This window comes from Zea mays, chromosome 2, assembly GCF_902167145.1.
Source record: "Zea mays cultivar B73 chromosome 2, Zm-B73-REFERENCE-NAM-5.0, whole genome shotgun sequence".
NCBI lineage: Eukaryota > Viridiplantae > Streptophyta > Magnoliopsida > Poales > Poaceae > Zea > Zea mays.
This window is the reverse complement of record NC_050097.1, coordinates 157693567-157712299: the sequence shown is the minus strand read 5'-3', so window position 1 is coordinate 157712299 and position 18733 is coordinate 157693567. Positions and strand designations below refer to the sequence as shown.

The window sequence follows — 18733 nt, the reverse complement described above, 5'->3', positions numbered from 1 at the left end:
AGGGGAGCGCGCGCTGGCTGCTGCGGCAGCTCGAGGGCAGAGAGAAAATTTTGTGTTTAGTCCCGTTTAGGAGCCCTTGGAGGGACTAGAGACTAAACTGGTTTAGTCCCTCTATTAGTTCTTGTGTTTAGAGAATTAGGGACTAAAAGAGACTAAAAGGTATGGACTAAACATTAGTCCTATGGAACCGAACGGGGCCTAAATCCTTGGGTACATTTTTGGGTGGGCAAGAAAAATCATGTTAAGGACCTGGAAAACGTGGACGCTCTCCCCAGCCACCACGTCAATGTTAGCTGACTGACTTGGCAATTAATCACAATTAGTCAAACAATTTGAACGACTAATCGTGAATGGTCTAAACCTACTTGGATCATTAATCGTGATTAATCGGACGGCTCAAAAACATTGCACGAGGTACAGATTTGCCATTTGCCACTGAGCTACATTCAGTTTGAACAAGTAAACCCAACTCAGAAACCTGAATCCAAACAGTTTCTTTAGGTTCAGCACCGCGTCGCACATACAAAACCCCCCACTGAATCTCAGAAATACACTAGCAAAATTTTTCTGCAGACAGCATCTTTCTAGTTTCCAACCCAGCCAAGACAGCAAGTGCTCCCTTTGTGTTGTGTATACACGAAACACAAGCTTAAGAGGAATCATCAGCTCCTAGGTGCATCAAGCCTTCTTTGTAAGCTTCAAATTCATCGCTCGACCAGCGACATACAAGGTATAGACGGAATGTCGCCATCTGTATCCCAAGCAGCCGCTGCAAGAGAGAGACCGAATGAGACTCAATACAATGGAGTAGAAAAGGATAAAATGAGAATGTGTCGGTTTTCACGTAAACTGGGCACAATGGAGCCTAAACTTTAGATTGATCATAAGTTACATAGTGGATTATGGCATATCTTCTAAATCAAACATACGACAACCATTGCGCAATGATACTGTACCAGAATCTGTGCTGCTTCTGGCGAAAGGGGCTTTCCTTCCTCACAAACTACATGGTCTGCAACTAACTCTACGACACCTGCACCAACAAATGGTAGACTGACTTTTTAATGACTTCTTGCCAGAATTTTAAGCATATATGTAATGCAGACGAGACAGCAAACCTTTGTTCAAGCGAACTGGAAGTCCTTGCTTGCGTAGAAATGGCTCCATCTCATGTGTGAACTGTTCCAGAGGGCCTTCCTTAAGCTCAACCTGAGGAATTGTAAAAAAAAATTATAAAAAAAGGTTGTAAATTTGGTGAAACACATTATACAAGAAACCAAAAATGGCACTAAGGAGCTACTGCAAATAAGTTTCATTGTCAACTTCCTAGTGAGTCAATTTGAAGAAACCAAACCAGGGATATACATGAAAAAGCAAAACCAGAATACCGTATCTGCCGCAGTACTTCCTGTCCTTGCAAAATCATGCTCCTCAAATTCTCGAAACATCCTGCCAGTATGATATACATGGCTGTATCAAAATCTTCATATATAAAGCTAAAACAAGAAATGTGAGTAACGGTGACGGCATCCGGATACTACCTCTCAACATCATCCCTTGGAAGATTGGTGAATAACAGACCAGAGTTGCCTTGAAGGAACTAAACACAGCGAAGTTACTTCGGTCAAAACCTCATACTGATGGTCTGAGGAAACTGGAATACAGCGCCTACTAAATTCTGAAAAAGGGAACAGCTCTCGCCTTTGAAAGTTTGTGGAGGCCTGTCTTAGCTTCATCAGCAGCTGAACGCCCCAGCGCTATCTGCATAACCTTCTTCCCAGCGAGAAATATCCTGGAACAGAAAAATATTGCTTGGAAGGGTAAGATGGATTTGACCAAAGCAGAAGACGGAATCAACAGACATGCAATGTGGGCGCCGTGCCTGCTAGAAGACTTGAGCTGCTCCCTGAGGTCCTTGAGCTTCTGATTCCTCATGTTATCGTAGGTAAAAACATAGGCGCTGCTGTACTTGTCCACGGCATCTTTTATCTCGGCGACTACTTTGCCCTTGCGCTCCAAACCTGGCTTCTTCTTGGTCTTCGATAAGGTCACTGCGTTCGTTCGGTGCGCATTAGCATAATTTACAGCAGCAAGACCCCACTGTGCAAGCTAAGAAGTTTTGTTGCTTGAGTGAGAATATTTTTTTTACTTCCAGAAGGACAAAACTACCAAACAAAAAATCAATTCAGAAGGCACAAAATGGTACAGGAAAACGAATCAATACTACAAACAGGAAGTAGTGCCATCCCCAGATAACAGGAAGGAAGGAGCTTAAACGATTGGGGATCACCTGGGCGGTTGCGCTTGGACTTGGGCATTGTGTTCCTGGTTCCTTCCTTGTTGCGGCTGGCGGTGGCGGCACGAGCCTCTGCTAGGTTTTAGCGGTGCCGTCGCGCTACAGAATAAAATGGAGACGCTGGGCCTCGAAGGCCCATTAAATTGTAGAGTCCACTTGTTAAGAAAATAGCTATTAATTAGTATTAGATATTTATTGAAATAAAATGGCCTATTAGCTCAGTTGGTTAGAGCGTCGTGCTAATAACGCGAAGGTCGCAGGTTCGAGACCTGCATGGGCCAATTTGTTTTGTTTTTTTTCTGCTAAGTGAGTTAAGTTAACTCGCTGTCTTGGCGATGATGATCATAAGCGCAGCAAGGAATGGAGCAAACACGTCATCTGAATCTGAAAACGAATTATTTGCAGCAAAGTAGATGGACTATTTGTCTTTGTTGGTGTCCTAATTTTTTTTACTATACCTGAACAGAGAGAAGAGAAGGCTGGGGCTGGGGAAAGACCGACAGAGGGACGCTGCAGGCTGCAACCCAGCTGTTTCCCTTTCGTGTTCTGTGTTTACTCCACGTGGAAAAATATTTCTTCCTCAAACAATCACATGAACTATGTTGACCAATTTGTATATAGCCAACCAACACTTCTTTTTAAAAAAAAAACCATTCCCAAACACTCCCTCTATCCCTCGATAAATTAACTTCACAAACTTAATTTTAGATATCTCCAAAAGCTGATCTATTTAAGGACAGAGCAAACAATATTCTTTAATAAACTTAATATGAACATGTCAAATATTTTATTTAATTAAATCAACATTAATCTTAGACACAAATTAAATATATTTAGGGCCGTAACTTATGGAAAGCCGGGATTCATGGCTCTCGAAATGTCTACCTCGTTAAACTTTACGACGTCAAGGCTCGTGGCTCTCGAAATGTCCGGGGGCCCTCGAGGTCTTTGGGACATCTAGAGCTTCATGTGGCCTTTACGACGTCCGAGGCCTTCATGGCCGTTGGGGCACCGAGGGCTCTTTAGAGCTTTTGGAACGTCCAAAGTCTTTGAGAATGACGGGCCATCCGGGGCCCTAGGGGTCCTTCGAGACCGTTGAGATGCTAGGGACTCTCGAGGGATTTTGTGATTGTTGGCTATGGTTATGGTGTTAAAGGATATCATTTATTGTGTGCTAATTCTAAAAAGGTGATTGTCATCGTGATGTTACTTTTGATGAAAGTATATTTATAAATAGGCCCCTTTTACACCTATACAACACACCACATAATAGATCTGTTTTCCCGTGTTTTTCTCCTCCACATTGGCGGAGGTTTTTCCATGTTAAACTCTGTGGTTGTTTTTCCCATCTACGATCCTAACAGGGGTGTCGGGAGCCTTCAGGGTGTAGGCCATCGCTCTGGATCCTCTAGGACAATTGGGATGTTGAAAGGAAAATGCGCCCTTGGGACATTTCTATATTGTTTTTGGTGATTAAATGCATAACACATTATGTTTAGACTAACATGATGATGAGCAAAGGTATATGGAGTAAATTGAGCTCGGAAAAGGACATAGTGCAAAATCTGTACGGACCAAGTAAAAAGATAAGCTCTGGACACTTAGTCAATTGTTTTGTGTGCTAATCATATTTGTTTAAGTGCCAGGGACTTCATAAAGTCAAGTCAAAAAGTGCAAAAGAAACCTAAGAAGAAAAAGGAAAAAGATATGGTGGACTGTGTAGCACCGGACGGTCCGGTGCACGGTCCGCCCAACTGCATGCTCTCAGGAAATTAACTTCACAAACTTAATTTTAGATATCTCCAGAAGCTGATCTATTTAAGGGCAGAGCAAACAATATTCTTTATTAAACATAATATGAGCATGTCAAATATTTTATTTAATTAAATCAACATTAATCTTAGACACAAATTAAATATATTTAGGGCCATAACCTATGGAAAGCCAGGATTCATGGCTCTCGGAATGTCTACCTCTTTAAACTTTATGATGTCCAAGCTCGTGGCTCTCGAAATGTTCGGGGGCCCTCAAGGTCTTTGGGACATCTAGGCCTCATGTGGCCCTTACGATGTCCGAGGCCTTTGTGGCCGTTGGGGCGCCGGGTGTATAATGTGTTGGATGTGTCCTCTACAGCTGGTCATCAATGACCGGATTGGGCTAAATCCAACTATCTATCTCTTTAATCATGCCCTTGATTGGAAGGGCCCACGCTAACCTCGGTTGGAGCCCTCGGGCACACGACGCTATAAATATAGGACTAAGGGCTCACAGGAAAAACTAACGCTAGTACCTCACCCCAAAACCCTAATACCACAGAGGCCCCCATCGCCTAAGCATCGGAATGCCTAGAAACGCGACAACCTTCAGCGGCTCGGATCCCGATGCCTGCTGCTTCTCTGTAGGGCAACGATATGAAGGCAACTACGACAACTCTCCAACAGCAACAACAAAGGTGTGTTTCCATATTCCTCTCAGTAGATCAGATCTACTCGTCATCGAGGTTTTCCTTCCAGTTACGGATTGGTATTCTAGGGGCTTAGGAATCGATCCTAGGCACCATAGAATCTAACAATGGTATCAGAGCTATCCTAAGTACCCCTAGGTCTCCTAACCCGCATCGGTTTTATGAGATCATAGAAAAGTCTCGGATCAATGTGATTGAACTCATTATTTTTTAATCATTGTTCATCACACGAGAACAGACAGATTAGATCCAGAAAGAATTGATAGAAAATGTCGTTGCTCTCGAGTTAGGGCTTTAACCTAACCCTAAGATTTAGGTTTGGCCATTATAAGAGACATAGGGTGTATCGACCTCAAACCAGTGAGCATGTTCAACGGACTTGGGTTAGGATTTTATAACCTAACCCTAATTGATTCATCCGTTAAAAGAGACGACGCATAAGGCTCGAGATCCAATGATCCACGACCAAAGAAACAGTAAGAATGAAAAGGAATGCAGATCGGGTGGGTTAAGGTTTAGAACCCTGACCGAAATTATTTTTCTCTCTCAAAATCCGACAGAGCCAAAGGTTAGGTTAGTAACCCTAATCAGTTCTTTCCTCCAGAATACGATCGGATCAAAAGTGCTCAATGGCACTGCACCAAGCACCAAGAAAGACACAAAAAAGTTGAAATGCGCCACAATAAATCGCAAAGGTCCCGGCTTCCAAAACTTGATCCCATTACATCAAATAACATCTCGTACATGCATACATTCACAGAGGGATTCAATTTTGGGGCCACATCCGGGTGCAAGAGTCACAGAAACGGTCGATTTAGCCAGGTTTTACCTCACCGCCCTCGAGCAGCCGCCGGGACACCGACCAACGGTGGCACGCCCTCTCATAGGGACGCGCACGTCGGCGGTAAGACCCGCGAGTCTAGTTTTTGGTGCTAGCCGGGAGAAGTAGAAAAGATGGGCGCGGTCAGCATGGCGTCGGCCGGTTTCGGTCATCGGGCAAGGCTCTAGAGGCGGTGGCCCTAATTCAAACAGTAGAGAGAAAGAAAAGAGAGAGAGGGAGTCGACCAAATAGAGGGAGCAGTGCGACACCAAAGCTCCCTGGCGGCCAGCAGGAAGAGAATACGATGGGCAGAGAGGAAATAGCTAGGGTTTTAGTCAGCCCCGATTTTTCTGTTTCTTATAGCTGACACTGTTGTACCCGGGAGCTTCTCCACCGCCAGATGTAGATCCATCGGCCACAAATGCTGTAGGGATGGGGGCACCGGCCAACTGGGACAGATTGGCGACCCAGGCCTAGGTTGCGGCCTAGGCGCGCTGAAAGGGAAATCAGGTTAACCATTTCCTATAATTAATTTTGGTGGTTGACAACCAACACAAACACGTAGACTAACTAGTTTGTCTAGATATCATTTATCTCAGGTGCATAAGGTTCAACAAAAACCAAGAAAGAAATCCGATTGGGGACTCAAAATTATTTGGAGCAAGACTTGAGAGTGTGTTGAAATACGGCGCACCGGACACTGTCCGGTGCACCAGAGCCGTAGACACTCAAACACGCCACTCTCGGGAACTCGAAGGCACACTCCACTATAATTCACCGGACTGTCCGGTGTGCCACCGGACTGTCCGGTGAGCCAGCGGAGCAACGACTAACTGGCACCAACGGTCGACTCCAAAAGTGTACCTTGGTGAACAGTGTCGCGACAGAAGTCAGAGCGCAGAAGTCAGAGGTCACCGGACTGTCCGGTGTGGCACCAGACTGCCCGGTGCTGCAAAAGGACAAAGGCTCCAACGGTTGACCAGCTCCAAACCCTAACGGACGCGCTAACGTGGCACACACTGGACAGTGAACAATGAATGTCCGGTGCGCCACCGGACTGTCCGGTGTGCCCATCGCCAGCAAGCTGAGCCAACGGCTAGGAAGTGGTTGGGGGCTATAAATACCCCCATCCACCTCATTCATTGGCATCCAAGTTTTCTGAACTTCCTATTCAATATAAGAGCAAAGCCAACCACTCAAAGACACATTCAAAGCATTCAATCCACTCCAAGTTTCCAAAATCAACTCTAGTGTTCATTTGTGTTCATTTGCGCTCTTGTTGCTTGGATTGGCCTTTTCTTTTTCCTTTCTTATTCTCAAGAGATTTGTAAGCGAAGCAAGAGACACCTAAGTGTGTGGTGGTCCTTGCGGGGTCTTAGTGACCCGGGTGATTAAGGAAAAGGCTCACTCGGTCTAAGTGATCGTTTGAGAGAGGGAAAGGGTTGAAATAGACCCGGCTTTTGTGGCCTCCTCAATGGGGACTAGGTTCTTTGGAACTGAACCTCGGTAAAACAAATCACCGTGTTCACTCGTGTGGATTTCCTTTGATTTGTTTGCCCTCTTTCCTCTCTCCAAAGTTTCCTTGCCAATATTGATTTGAGTTTGCTCCCAAACATAATTTGCATCATTTGAGCAACTCGTGGCAAGAGAAACAATCTTCCGCCTCGGATTTAATTCTAAAGCTAACCCCGGCCTTAGTGTGTGTTTAAGTTTATAAATTTTAGGTTTCGCCTATTCACCCCCCTCTAGGCGACTTTCAATTGGTATCAAAGCCAGTGCTTCATTAAGAGTCTAACAAACTCGAAGTGATGTCTGGAGATCACGCCAAGAGGGAGATCATGACCGGCGACAAGCCCACGGGCTCGGGGAGGACTCTATCAAGAGAGTCTGGCAACAAGTTAAAGGAGGAATCCTCTTCCTCCATCGAGTCACTTAGGAGGGATGACAAGAAGAAGAAGAAAATGAAGAAGGTGGTCTACTACGAGACCGACTCTTCATCACCCTCCACGTCCGGCGCCGAGTCTACAACTTCGACGTGCCACGAGCGCAAGAAGTATAGTAAGATGCCCCTATGCTACCCTCGTATTCCAAAGCGTGCTCCTCTACTTTTGGTACTGAAAGGGAAATGGACTTAATCATTTCCTATAATCAATTTTGGTGGTTGACGTCCAACACAAACCACGTGGACTAACTAGTTTTTCTAGATATCATCTATTACAGGTTCATAAGGTTCAACACAAACCAAGAAAGAAATCCAGTTAGGAACACAATAAAAATGGAGCAAAGGACTTAGAGTGTGCTGATATTTGGCACACCGGACAGTGTCCGGTGTGTTAGGCCAGCCAACAGCGAACTAGCCACTCTCGGGTTTCTTCTGGGCGCGCTCCACTATAATTCACCGGACTGTCCAGTGAGCCAACGGAGCAATGGCTCCCTGCGCGCCAACGGTAGACTGCTCAGATGAACAATGTCAAACAGTGCCGCATAGGAGTTAGAGCGCATAAGTCAGAGGTCACCGGACTGTCCAGTGTGCCACCGAACTGTCCGGTGTAGCAAAAAGACAAACAACTCCAACGGTCAACTGCCCCAAACCCTAACTGACGCGCTGACGTGGCGCGCACCGGACAGTGAACAGTGACTATCCGATGGTGCACCGGACTGTCCGATGCGCCCATCGCCAGTAGCCTTTACCAACGGCTAGGAAGTGGTTGGGGGCTATGAATACCCCCCAACCACCTCATTCAAAGCCATCCAAGCATTCTGAGTTTCTCATTCATTGCAAGAGCAAAGTGCAACACTCTAAGACACAATCAAAGCAATCAATCCACTCAAAGTTCCCAAAATCAACGCTAGTGCTTAAGGGTTTGTGAGAGGATCATTTGTGTTCTTTTGTTTCTCTTGTCGCTTGGATTGCCTTCTTCCTTTCTCATTCTATTTCTTGAGTACTTTGTAAAGCCAAGTAAGAGACAACAAGCGTGTGGTGGTCCTTGCGGGGTCTTAGTGACCCGTGTGATTAAGGGAAGGCTCACTCGGTCTAAGTGACCGTTGAGAGAGAGGGAAAGGGTTGAAATAGACCCGGCCTTTGTGGCCTCCTCAATGGGGACTAGGTTCTTTGGAACCGAACCTCGGTAAAACAAATCACCGTGTTCACTCGTGTGGATTTCCTTTGATTTGTTTGCCCTCTTTCCTCTCTCCAAAGTTTCCTTGCCAATATTGATTTGAGTTTGCTCCCAAACATAATCTGCATCATTTGAGCAACTTGTGGCAAGAGAAACAATCTTCTGCCTTGGATTTAATTCTAAAGCTAACCCCGGCCTTAGTGTGTATTTAAGTTTATAAATTTCAGGTTTCGCCTATTCACCCCCTCTATGCGACTTTCAATTGGTATCAAAGCCAGTGCTTCATTAAGAGTCTAACAAACTCGAAGTGATGTCTGGAGGTCCCTCCAAGAGGGAGATCGTGACCGGTGACAAGCCCACGGGCTCGAGGAGGACTCTATCAAGAGAGTCTGGTAACAAGTTAAAGGAGGAATCCTCTTCCTCCATCAAGTCACTTAGGAGGGATGACAAGAAGAAGAAAATAAAGAAGGTGGTCTACTACGAGACCGACTCTTCATCACCCTCCACGTCCGGCGGCGAGTCTACCACTTTGACGCGCCACGAGCGCAAGAAGTATAGTAAGATGACCCTACGCTACCCTCGTATTCCAAAGCGCACTCCTCTACTTTCAGTACTGAAAGGGAAATGGACTTAATCATTTCCTATAATCAATTTTGGTGGTTGACGTCCAACACAAATCACGTGGACTAACTAGTTTGTCTAGATATCATCTATTACAGGTGCATAAGGTTCAACACAAACCAAGAAAGAAATCCAGTTAGGGACACAATAAAAAATGGAGCAAATGACTTAAAGTGTGCTGATATTTGGCGCACCGAACAGTGTCTGGTGTGCCAGGCCAGCCAGCAGCGAACCAACCACTCTCGGGTTTCTTCTGGGCGCACTCCACTATATTTTACAGGGCTGTCCGGTGTGCCACCGGATTGTTTGGTGAGCCAGCGGAGCAACGGCTCCCTGCGCACCAACGGACGACTGCTCAGATGCACAGTGTCAAACAGTGCTGCGCAGGAGTTAGAGCGCAAACGTCAGAGGCCACCGGACTGTCCGGTGCAGCAAAAAGACAAACAGCTCCAACGGTCAATTGCTCCAAACTCTAACGGGCGCGCTGACGTGGCGCACACCGGACAGTGAACAGTGATTGTCTGGTGCGCCCATCGCCAACAGCCTTTGCCAACTGCTAGGAAGTGGTTGGGGACTATAAATACCCCAACCACCTCATTCAAAGCCATCCAAGCATTCTGAGTTTCTCATTCATTGCAAGAGCAAAGTGCAACACTCCGACACAATCAAAGCAATCAATCCACTCAAAGTTCCCAAAATCAACGGTAGTGCTTAAGGGCTTGTGAGAGGATTATTTGTGTTGTTTTGTTGCTCTTGCCGCTTGGATTGCCTTCTTCCTTTCTCATTCTATTTCTTGAGTACTTTGTAAAGCCAAACAAGAGACACCAAGCGTGTGGTGGTCCTTGCGGGGTCTTAGTGACCCGTGTGATTAAGGGAAGGCTCACTCAGTCTAAGTGACCGTTTGAGAGAGAGGGAAAGGGTTGAAATAGACTCAGCCTTTGTGGCCTCCTCAACGGGGACTAGGTTCTTTGGAACCAAACCTCGGTAAAACAAATCATCGTGTCTACTCAATTTGATTCTCGCTTGATTTGTTTGCCCTCTTTCCTCTCTCTAACATTTCATTGCTAGTATTAATTTGAGCTTGCTCCCATACATCATCCGCTTCCTTTGAGAAATTCTTAGCAAGAGAAACAATCTTTCGGACTTGAATTTAATTCTAACGCTAACTCTCGACCTTAGTGTGTGTTTAATTTTATAAATTTTAGGTTTCGCCTATTCACCCCGCCTCTAGGCGACTTTCAATTGGTATCGGAGCCAGTGCTTCATTAAGAGTCTAACCAACTCAAAGTGATGTTTGGAGATCACGCCAAGAGGGAGATCATGACCGGCGACAAGCCCGCAGGCTTGGGGAAGACTCTCTCAAGAGAGTCTGGCAACAAGTACAAGGAGGAATCCTCCTCCTCCATCAAGTCACATAGGAGGGGTGACAAGAAGAAAAAGAAGATGAGAAAGGTGATCTACTACGAGACCAACTCTTCGTCACCCTCCACGTCCGGCACCGAGTCGTCCACTACTTCTAAGTGTCATGAGCGCAAGAAGTATAATAAGATGCCCCTACGCTATCCCCGTATTTCAAAGCGCGCTCCATTACTTTCTGTATCCCTAGGCAAACCACCATATTTTGATGGTGAAGATTATTGTATGTGGAGTGATAAAATGAGGCACCATCTAACCTCACTCCACGAAAGTATTTGGGATATTGTTGAGTTTGGAGCGCAGGCACCAAAGGTGGGGGACGGGGACTACGACCCAGACGAGGCCGCACGAATTAGGCACTTCAACTCACAAGCACCTTCTATAATCCTCGCCTCTTTATGTCGAGAAAGAAATCTAGTTAGGGACACAATCAAAAATGGAGCAAAGGACTTAGAGTGTGCTGATATTTGGCGCACCGGACAGTGTCCGGTGTGTAAGGCTAGCCAACAGCGAACCAACCACTCTCGGGTTTCTTCTGGACGCGCTCCACTATAATTCACCGGATAGTCCGGTGAGCCAGCGGAGCAACGGTTCCCTACGCGCCAACGGTCGACTGCTCAGATGAACAATGTCAAACAGTGCCGCGTAGGAGTTAGAGCGCATAAGTCAGAGGTCACCGGACTGTCCGGTGTGCCACCGGACTGTCCGGTATAGCAAAAAGACAAACGACTCCAATGGTCAACTGCTCCAAACCCTAATGGACGCGCTGACATGGCGCACACCGAACAGTGAATAGTGACTGTCCAGTGGCGCACCGGACTGTCCGGTGCGCCCATCTAGCAGCCTTTGCCAACGGCTAGGAAATGGTTGGGGGCTATAAATACCCCCAACCACCTCATACAAAGCCATCCAAGCATTCTGAGTTTCTCATTCATTGCAACACTCCAAGACACAATCAAAGCAATCAATCCACTCAAAGTTCCCAAAATCAACGCTAGTGCTTAAGGGCTTGTGAGAGTATCATTTGTGTTCTTTTGTTGCTCTTGTCGCTTGGATTGTCTTCTTCCTTTCTCATTCTATTTCTTGAGTACTTTGTAAATCCAAGCAAGAGACACCAAGCATGTGGTGGTCCTTGCGGGGTCTTAGTGACCCGTGTGATTAAGGGAAGGCTCACTCGGTCTAAGTGACCGTTTGAGAGAGAGGGAAAGGGTTGAAATAGACCCGACCTTTGTGGCCTCCTCAACAAGGACTAGGTTATTTGGAACCGAACCTCAGTAAAACAAATCACGGTGTCTACTCGATTTGATTCTCGCTTGATTTGTTTGCCCTCTTTCCTCTCTCTAACGTTTCCTTGCTAGTATTAATTTGAGCTTGCTCCCATACGTCATCCGCATCCTTTGAGCAATTCTTAGCAAGAGAAACAATCTTTTGGACTTGAATTTAATTCTAACGCTAACTCCCGACCTTAGTGTGTGTTTAAGTTTATAAATTTCAGGTTTTGCCTACTCACCCCCCTCTAGGCGACTTTCAGGTACCCCTAGGCAAGCCACCATATTTTGATGGCGAAGATTATTGTATGTGGAGTGATGAAATGAGGCACCATCTAACCTCACTCCACGAAAGCATATGTGATATTGTTGAATTTGGAGCGCAGGCACCACAGGTGGGGGACGAGGACTATGACTCGGACGAGGCCACCCAAATTAGGCACTTTAACTCCCATGCCACCTCTATACTCCTTGCTTCCTTGTGTCTAGAGGAGTATAATAAGGTGCAAGGGTTAAAGAATGCCAAATAAATTTGGGACGTCCTCAAAACGGCGCACAAAGGGGACGAGGTGACCAAGATCACGAAGCGCGAAACAATCGAGGGAGAATTCGGTCGATTCGTCCTCAACAAAGGAGAAGAGCCGCAAGCCATGTACAACCGGCTCAAGACGATGGTCAATCAAGTGCGCAACCTCGGGAGCACAAAATGGGATGACCATGAATTGGTCAAGGTTATTCTTAGATCCCTCGTTTTTCGTAATCCTACTCAAGTTCAATTAATACGTGGGGATCCTAGATATAAATAGATGTCTCCCGAGGAGGTGATTGGCAAGTTTGTGAGCTTTGAACTTATGATCAAAGACTCCAAACACATTGTCAACTTGGAGCAAGGCGCCACCTCTACACCCGAGGTGCAACCCGTTGCATCTAAAGCAACGGAAGAGAAGAAGGAGGAGTCTACACCAAGTAGGCTTCCAATTGACGCCTCCAACCTCGACAATGAAGAAATGGCTCTTATTATTAAGAGCTTCCGACAAATCCTCAAGCAAAGGAAGGGGAAAGATTACAAACCCCGCTCCAAGAGGGTTTGCTACCGATGTGGTAAGTCCGGTCATTTCATAGCTAAATGTCCCTATTCAAGTGAAAGCGACAGGGTCGACAACAAGAAGGGGAAGAAGAAGATGGAGAAGAAGAAGTACTACAAGAGGAAAGGCGGCGAGGCACACATGGGGCAGGAATAGGACTCCGACGAGAGCTCCACCGACTCCTCCTCCGATGAGGACGCCGCCAACATCGCCGTTAACAAGGGACTTCTCTTCCCCAACGTCGGCCACAAGTGTATCATGGCTAAGGACGACAAAAAGAAGAAGGTACACTCTAGAGCCACCGCTAAATATACTACATCCGATGATGAGGGTAGCTCTAGTGATAATGAAGATGATTTAATATCTCTCTTTGCCAACCTTACCATGGACCAAAAGAAAAAATTAAATGAATTAATAGAGACCATTAACGAGAAGGATGATCTCTTGGAATGCCAAGATGACTTGCTCGTTAAAGAAAATAAAAATTTTGTTAAACTAAAAAATGCTTATGCTCTAGAAGTAGAAAAATGTGAAAATTTGTCTAAAGAGCTTAGGATGTGCAATGATTCAATTTCTAGTCTTAGAACTGAGAATGATAATTTAGTTTCTAAGATTGAAAGATTGAATGTTTGCAATGAGTCAATTTCCTGTCTTAAAGATGAGAATGCTAGATTAAGTGCTAAGATAGAAGAATTGAATGTTTGCAAACCATCTACATCTACTGTTGAGCATGTTACTATTTGTACTAGATGTAGAGATGTAAATGTTGAAGCTATTGATGATCAACTTGCTATGATTAAACAACAAAATGATCACATAGCTAAGTTAACTGCTAAAATTGCCGAGCATGAACTAGAAAATGAGAAGTTTAAATTTGCTAGAAGCATGCTATATAATTGGAGATGCCCGGGCATTAAGGATGGTATTGGGTTCCAACAAAGGGAACCAAAGCAATGTCAAGCTTAATGCCCCTAAGAAACTGTCTAATTTTGTTAAGGGCAAGGCTCCCATGGTTCAGGATAGAGAAGGCTATATTTTATATCCCGCAAACTATTCTGAGCACAAAATTAGGAAAATTCATGCTAGAAAATCTCATTCTGTTTCTCATCATCCATTTATGTATAAAAATGAGGCTTCTAGTTCTAAGCATACCACTCATGTTAAAATGCCTAAAAAGAAAATTCCTACTACATCAAATAAACATGAAATTTCATTTAAAACTTTTGACGCTTCTTATGTTTTAACTAACAAATCAGGCAAAGTAGTTGCCAAATATGTCGGGGGCAAACACAAGAGTCCCAAGACTTGTGTTTGGGTACCCAAGGTGCTTGTTTCTAATGTCAAAGGTTCCAAGACCGTTTGGGTACCTAAGAACAAGACCTAAAATTATTTTGTAGGTAGCATCCGGTGGATCAAGTTGGATAATTGATGGCGTATGCACAAACCACATGACTGGGGAGAAAAGGATGTTCTCCTCATACGAGAAAAATGAAGATCTCCAAAGAGCTATTACATTTGGGGATGGAAATCAAGGTTTGGTCAAAGGTTTGGGTAAAATTGCTATATCCCCTGACCATTCCATTTCTAATGTTTTTCTTGTAGATTCTTTAGATTATAATTTGTTTTCTGTTTCTCAGTTATGTAAAATGGGCTACAGTCTTTTTACTGATATAGGGGTTACTGTCGTTAGAAGAAGTGATGATTCAATAGCCTTTAAGGGAGTGTTAGATGGTCAGCTATATTTAGTTGATTTTAATGATAATAAGGTTGAACTAGACACTTACTTAATTGCTAAGACTAATATGGGTTGGCTCTGGCATCGCCGACTTGCCCATGTTGGAATGAAGAATACAAGCTTCTAAAGTGAGAGCACATTTTAGGACTAACAATGTTCATTTTGAGAAAGACATGATTTGTAGCGCATGCAAAGCAGGAAAGCAAGTTGGAGTCCATCATCCACACAAGAACATCATAACGACCGATAAGCTGCTTGAGCTGCTCCACATGGATTTATTCGGGCCGATCGCTTACATAAGCATCGGCGGGAGTAAGTATTGTCTTGTAATTGTGGATGATTATTCTCGCTTCACTTGGGTATTCTTTTTGCAGGAAAAATCTCAAACCCAAGAGACCTTGAAGAGATTCTTAAGACGAGATCAAAATGAGTTCAGGTTAAGAATCAAAAAGGTTAGAAGCGATAATGGGACGGAGTTCAAGAACTCACAAATCGAAGGATTTCTTGAGTAGGAGGGCATCAAGCATGAGTTCTCGTCTCCCTATAGACCTCAACAAAATGGTGTAGTGGAGAGAAAGAATAGAACTCTATTGGACATGGCGAGGACCATGCTTGATGAATACAAGACTCCGGACAGGTTCTGGGCGGAGGCGATTAACACCGCCTGCTACTCCATCAACCGGTTATATCTTCACTGAATCCTCAAGAAGACATCGTATGAACTCCTCACTAGTAAAAAGCCCAATGGTTCTTATTTTAGAGTCTTTGGGAGCAAATGTTTTATTCTTATTAAGAGAGGTAGAAGTTCTAAATTTGCTCCTAAAGCCGTAGAAGGCTTTTTACTAGGATATGACTCAAACACAAGGGCATATAGAGTTTTCAACAAATCCACTGGATTAGTTGAAGTCTCTTGTGACATTGTGTTTGATGAGACTAATGGCTCCCAAGTGGAGCAAGTTGATATTGATGAGTTAGATGATGAAGAGGCTTCGTGCGTCGCGCTAAGGAACATGTCCATTGGGGATGTGTGTCCAAAGGAATCCGAAGTGCCCACACAAACACAAGATCAACCATCATCTTCCAATCAAGCATCTCCACCGACTCAAGATGAGGACAAGTCTCAAGAAGAAGAAGATGAAGATCAAGACGATGAGCCACCTCAAGAGGAGGACATTGATCAAGGGAGAGATGAAAATGATCAAGACAAGGAAGATGATCAAGAAATTTAGGATCAAAGACCACCGCACCCTAGAGTCCACCAAGCAATTCAAAGAGATCACCCCGTCAACTCCATTCTTGGTGACATTCATAAGGGGGTAACCACTAGATCTCGAGTTGCACATTTTTGTGCACATTACTCTTTTGTGTCCTTTATTGAGCCATACAGGATAGAAGATGCACTAAGAGATCCAGACTAGGTGGTGGCAATGCAAGGGAGCTCAACAACTTCACAAGGAATGATGTATGACACTTAGTTCCACGTCCTAATCAAAATGTTGTAGGTACCAAGTGGGTATTCTGCAACAAGCAAGATGAGCATGGTGTGGTGACAAGGAACAAAGCCCGACTTGTTGCCAAAGGTTATTCACAAGTCGAAGGTTTGGATTTTGATGAAACCTATGCACCTGTAGCTAGGCTTGAGTCAATTCATATATTACTTGCCTATGCTACTTACCATGACTTTAAGCTCTATCAAATGGACGTGAAAAGTGCCTTCCTCAATGGCCCTATCAAGGAAGAGGTCTATGTTGAGCAACCTCCCAGCTTTGAAGATAGTGAGTATCCTAACCATGTGTATAAGCTCTCAAAGGTGCTTTATGGGCTCAAGCAAGCCCCAAGAGCATGGTATGAATGCCTGAGAGATTTTCTTATCACTAATGGCTTCAAAGTCGGAAAGGCCGACCCTACTCTCTTCACTAAAACTATTGCAAAAGACTTGTTTATATGCAACTCCAAGAGGGCACCTTCATCAGCCAAACAAAGTACATTCAAGATATACTTAAGAAGTTTGGAATGAAGAATGGCAAACACATCAAGACACCCATGGGAACTAATGGGCATCTTGACCTCGACACGGGAGGTAAATCCGTAGATCAAAAGGTATACCGGTCGATGATAGGTTCTTTGCTCTACTTATGTGCATCTCGACCGGATATTATGCTTTCTGTATGCATTGTGCAATATTTCATGCAAATCCTAAGCAAGATTTTAGGCAAATCCTAAGCAAGAGAATCATGCGGTATTTAGTTTCACTACAAGAAATCCCTTAATCAATGACAGACAAATTCTGTCATGGATTAGCGAAAAAACGTCACAAAGCCAAGATTGTGATGGATTTTGATAACGTCATGGAATGGGGGTCACAAATTGTATTTTGTGACGTTTCTATATAATCATCATAGGTCATGGCAATCAGTGACAGTTTGTGATCGTCACAGAATGCTCCTAAGCCCACACAATCCAGCCCAAGCCCACAGTTAGTGACGAAAATAAACATCACAAATTATTGCCACATAGGATAAAATCCGTCACGAAAATAGTTGCCACATGGCATTTATGCCAACATGGACACTGATGTGGCACATATGGCAATACGCATGCTGACGTGGCAAACATGGCTGATGGGTTGATTTTAATTTGTGCATTTATTTTATTCAGTTTGATTATTTTTGCCAAGGCTAAAATCTAGACATTTTATCGACCATTTATAACTACAGCCCACTATAATTTTCAATAATTTCATTCTCACATCAAAAGCACAATCAACACATAACATAACAATTATAATGACAAAATATCAATATTTAAATTCAAATATCCAACCAGAACTTCACATGGACAATCCCAAACAATAAAGACTATCCAACCAGAACACCACATCATATCCAAAACATTATAGTTGGTTCCATAAAAAAGAAAGAAAGTTGTTGCAACAACAAAAAAAGTTGTCAACATGATTCCACGTCTAGGGTTGTAAGACCTAGAGAGAAGAGGTCATCCTTAATGCAGGGGAAGTCGCAAATGGGTCAAGGAGGGAGGGAGAGATGAGGCCAATGAAGGGAGGCATTTATTTCTGTGAGGTAGAGGTCACGGTGTTTTCTGAGATAGAGCGACGACATTTTCTGAGATAGGAGACAAGAGAGGAGGCGTACAAACTAAAACCTAAAGCCCACCTAAAAAAATTGGACCTAACGTGCTGGTCCATTTTAGAAATTCTTGACTTGACAAAACTTGTGTGATGTTTTCATTTGATAAAACTTGCGTGTTGTCATGGAAAAAGGAGCCAAGATTTTAATAGAATCACAAATCCTTCTCTTTTAGAACTACAAAAACTGTATCTTGTATTCTTTCAGTTTCATACATATACGAGCAGCCAAGATTTGAACAGAGAGATGATCTTCTAGCTACGAACGAATAAACGCCCTTCCATATGTGGCACTGTGAAATTGAAAATTAAAAGTGGAGACAAGCAGTGCACAGATTTCAATTTCAGATTTCATTATAACATATGCAGCAGTATCGCAACCTCAGTTTTCAGATTTTAGTTTTAGTTTTCTTGATAAAATATGTATGTAGGTACATATTTCAGTTTTAGATTTCGTGTAGACTACATATATAAGCCGGCCTCGCAACCTCAATTTCAGATTTCACCATAATATGACTCTATGCCAAGTTTCAGATTTCAATTTCAGATTTCTTGATAAAACTTGGATGTAGGTACAGGTTTCAGATTCAGATTTGTGTAGACTACATATATAAGCAGGTCTCACAACATCAGTTTCAGATTTCACCATAATATGACTCTATGCCAAGTTTCAGATTTCAATTTCAGATTTCTTGATAAAACTTGGATGTAGGTACAGGTTTCAGATTCAGATTTGTGTAGACTACATATATAAGCAGGTCTCA

The 18733-nt window shown here is 43.9% G+C and overlaps 1 protein-coding gene and 1 non-coding gene across 2 annotated transcripts; one reads left to right on the top strand and one right to left on the bottom strand.

Moving 5' to 3' along the window:
- Nucleotides 1-405: 405 nt before the first annotated feature.
- Nucleotides 406-2373, bottom strand: LOC100282271 (mRNA turnover protein 4). Its single transcript, NM_001155183.3, has 8 exons — nt 2291-2373; nt 1883-2051; nt 1702-1792; nt 1542-1600; nt 1389-1449; nt 1119-1209; nt 957-1033; nt 406-769 (listed from the first exon to the last, which is right to left on the bottom strand). The coding sequence occupies exons 1-8, from the start codon at nt 2316-2318 to the stop codon at nt 650-652; spliced, it is 696 nt and encodes a 231-aa protein (NP_001148655.2). The 5' UTR covers nt 2319-2373; the 3' UTR covers nt 406-649.
- A 130-nt stretch (nt 2374-2503) lies between these two features.
- On the top strand, nt 2504-2577 carry TRNAI-AAU (transfer RNA isoleucine (anticodon AAU)). Its single transcript has one exon. It is a non-coding gene; the product is annotated as a tRNA-Ile (tRNA).
- Nucleotides 2578-18733: the final 16156 nt, after the last annotated feature.

What these genes read in the sequence shown, in the direction of transcription:
- LOC100282271 (NM_001155183.3), bottom strand. Translation starts at nt 2,318, where the DNA reads ATGCCCAAGTCCAAGCGCAACCGCCCAG. An exon ending in GTCCAAGCGCAACCGCCCAG is followed by an intron (nt 2,052 to 2,290) that starts GTGATCCCCAAT and finishes GAACGAACGCAG; the next exon opens with TGACCTTATCGAAGACCAAG. An exon ending in GCCTCCACAAACTTTCAAAG is followed by an intron (nt 1,601 to 1,701) that starts GCGAGAGCTGTT and finishes CGCTGTGTTTAG; the next exon opens with TTCCTTCAAGGCAACTCTGG.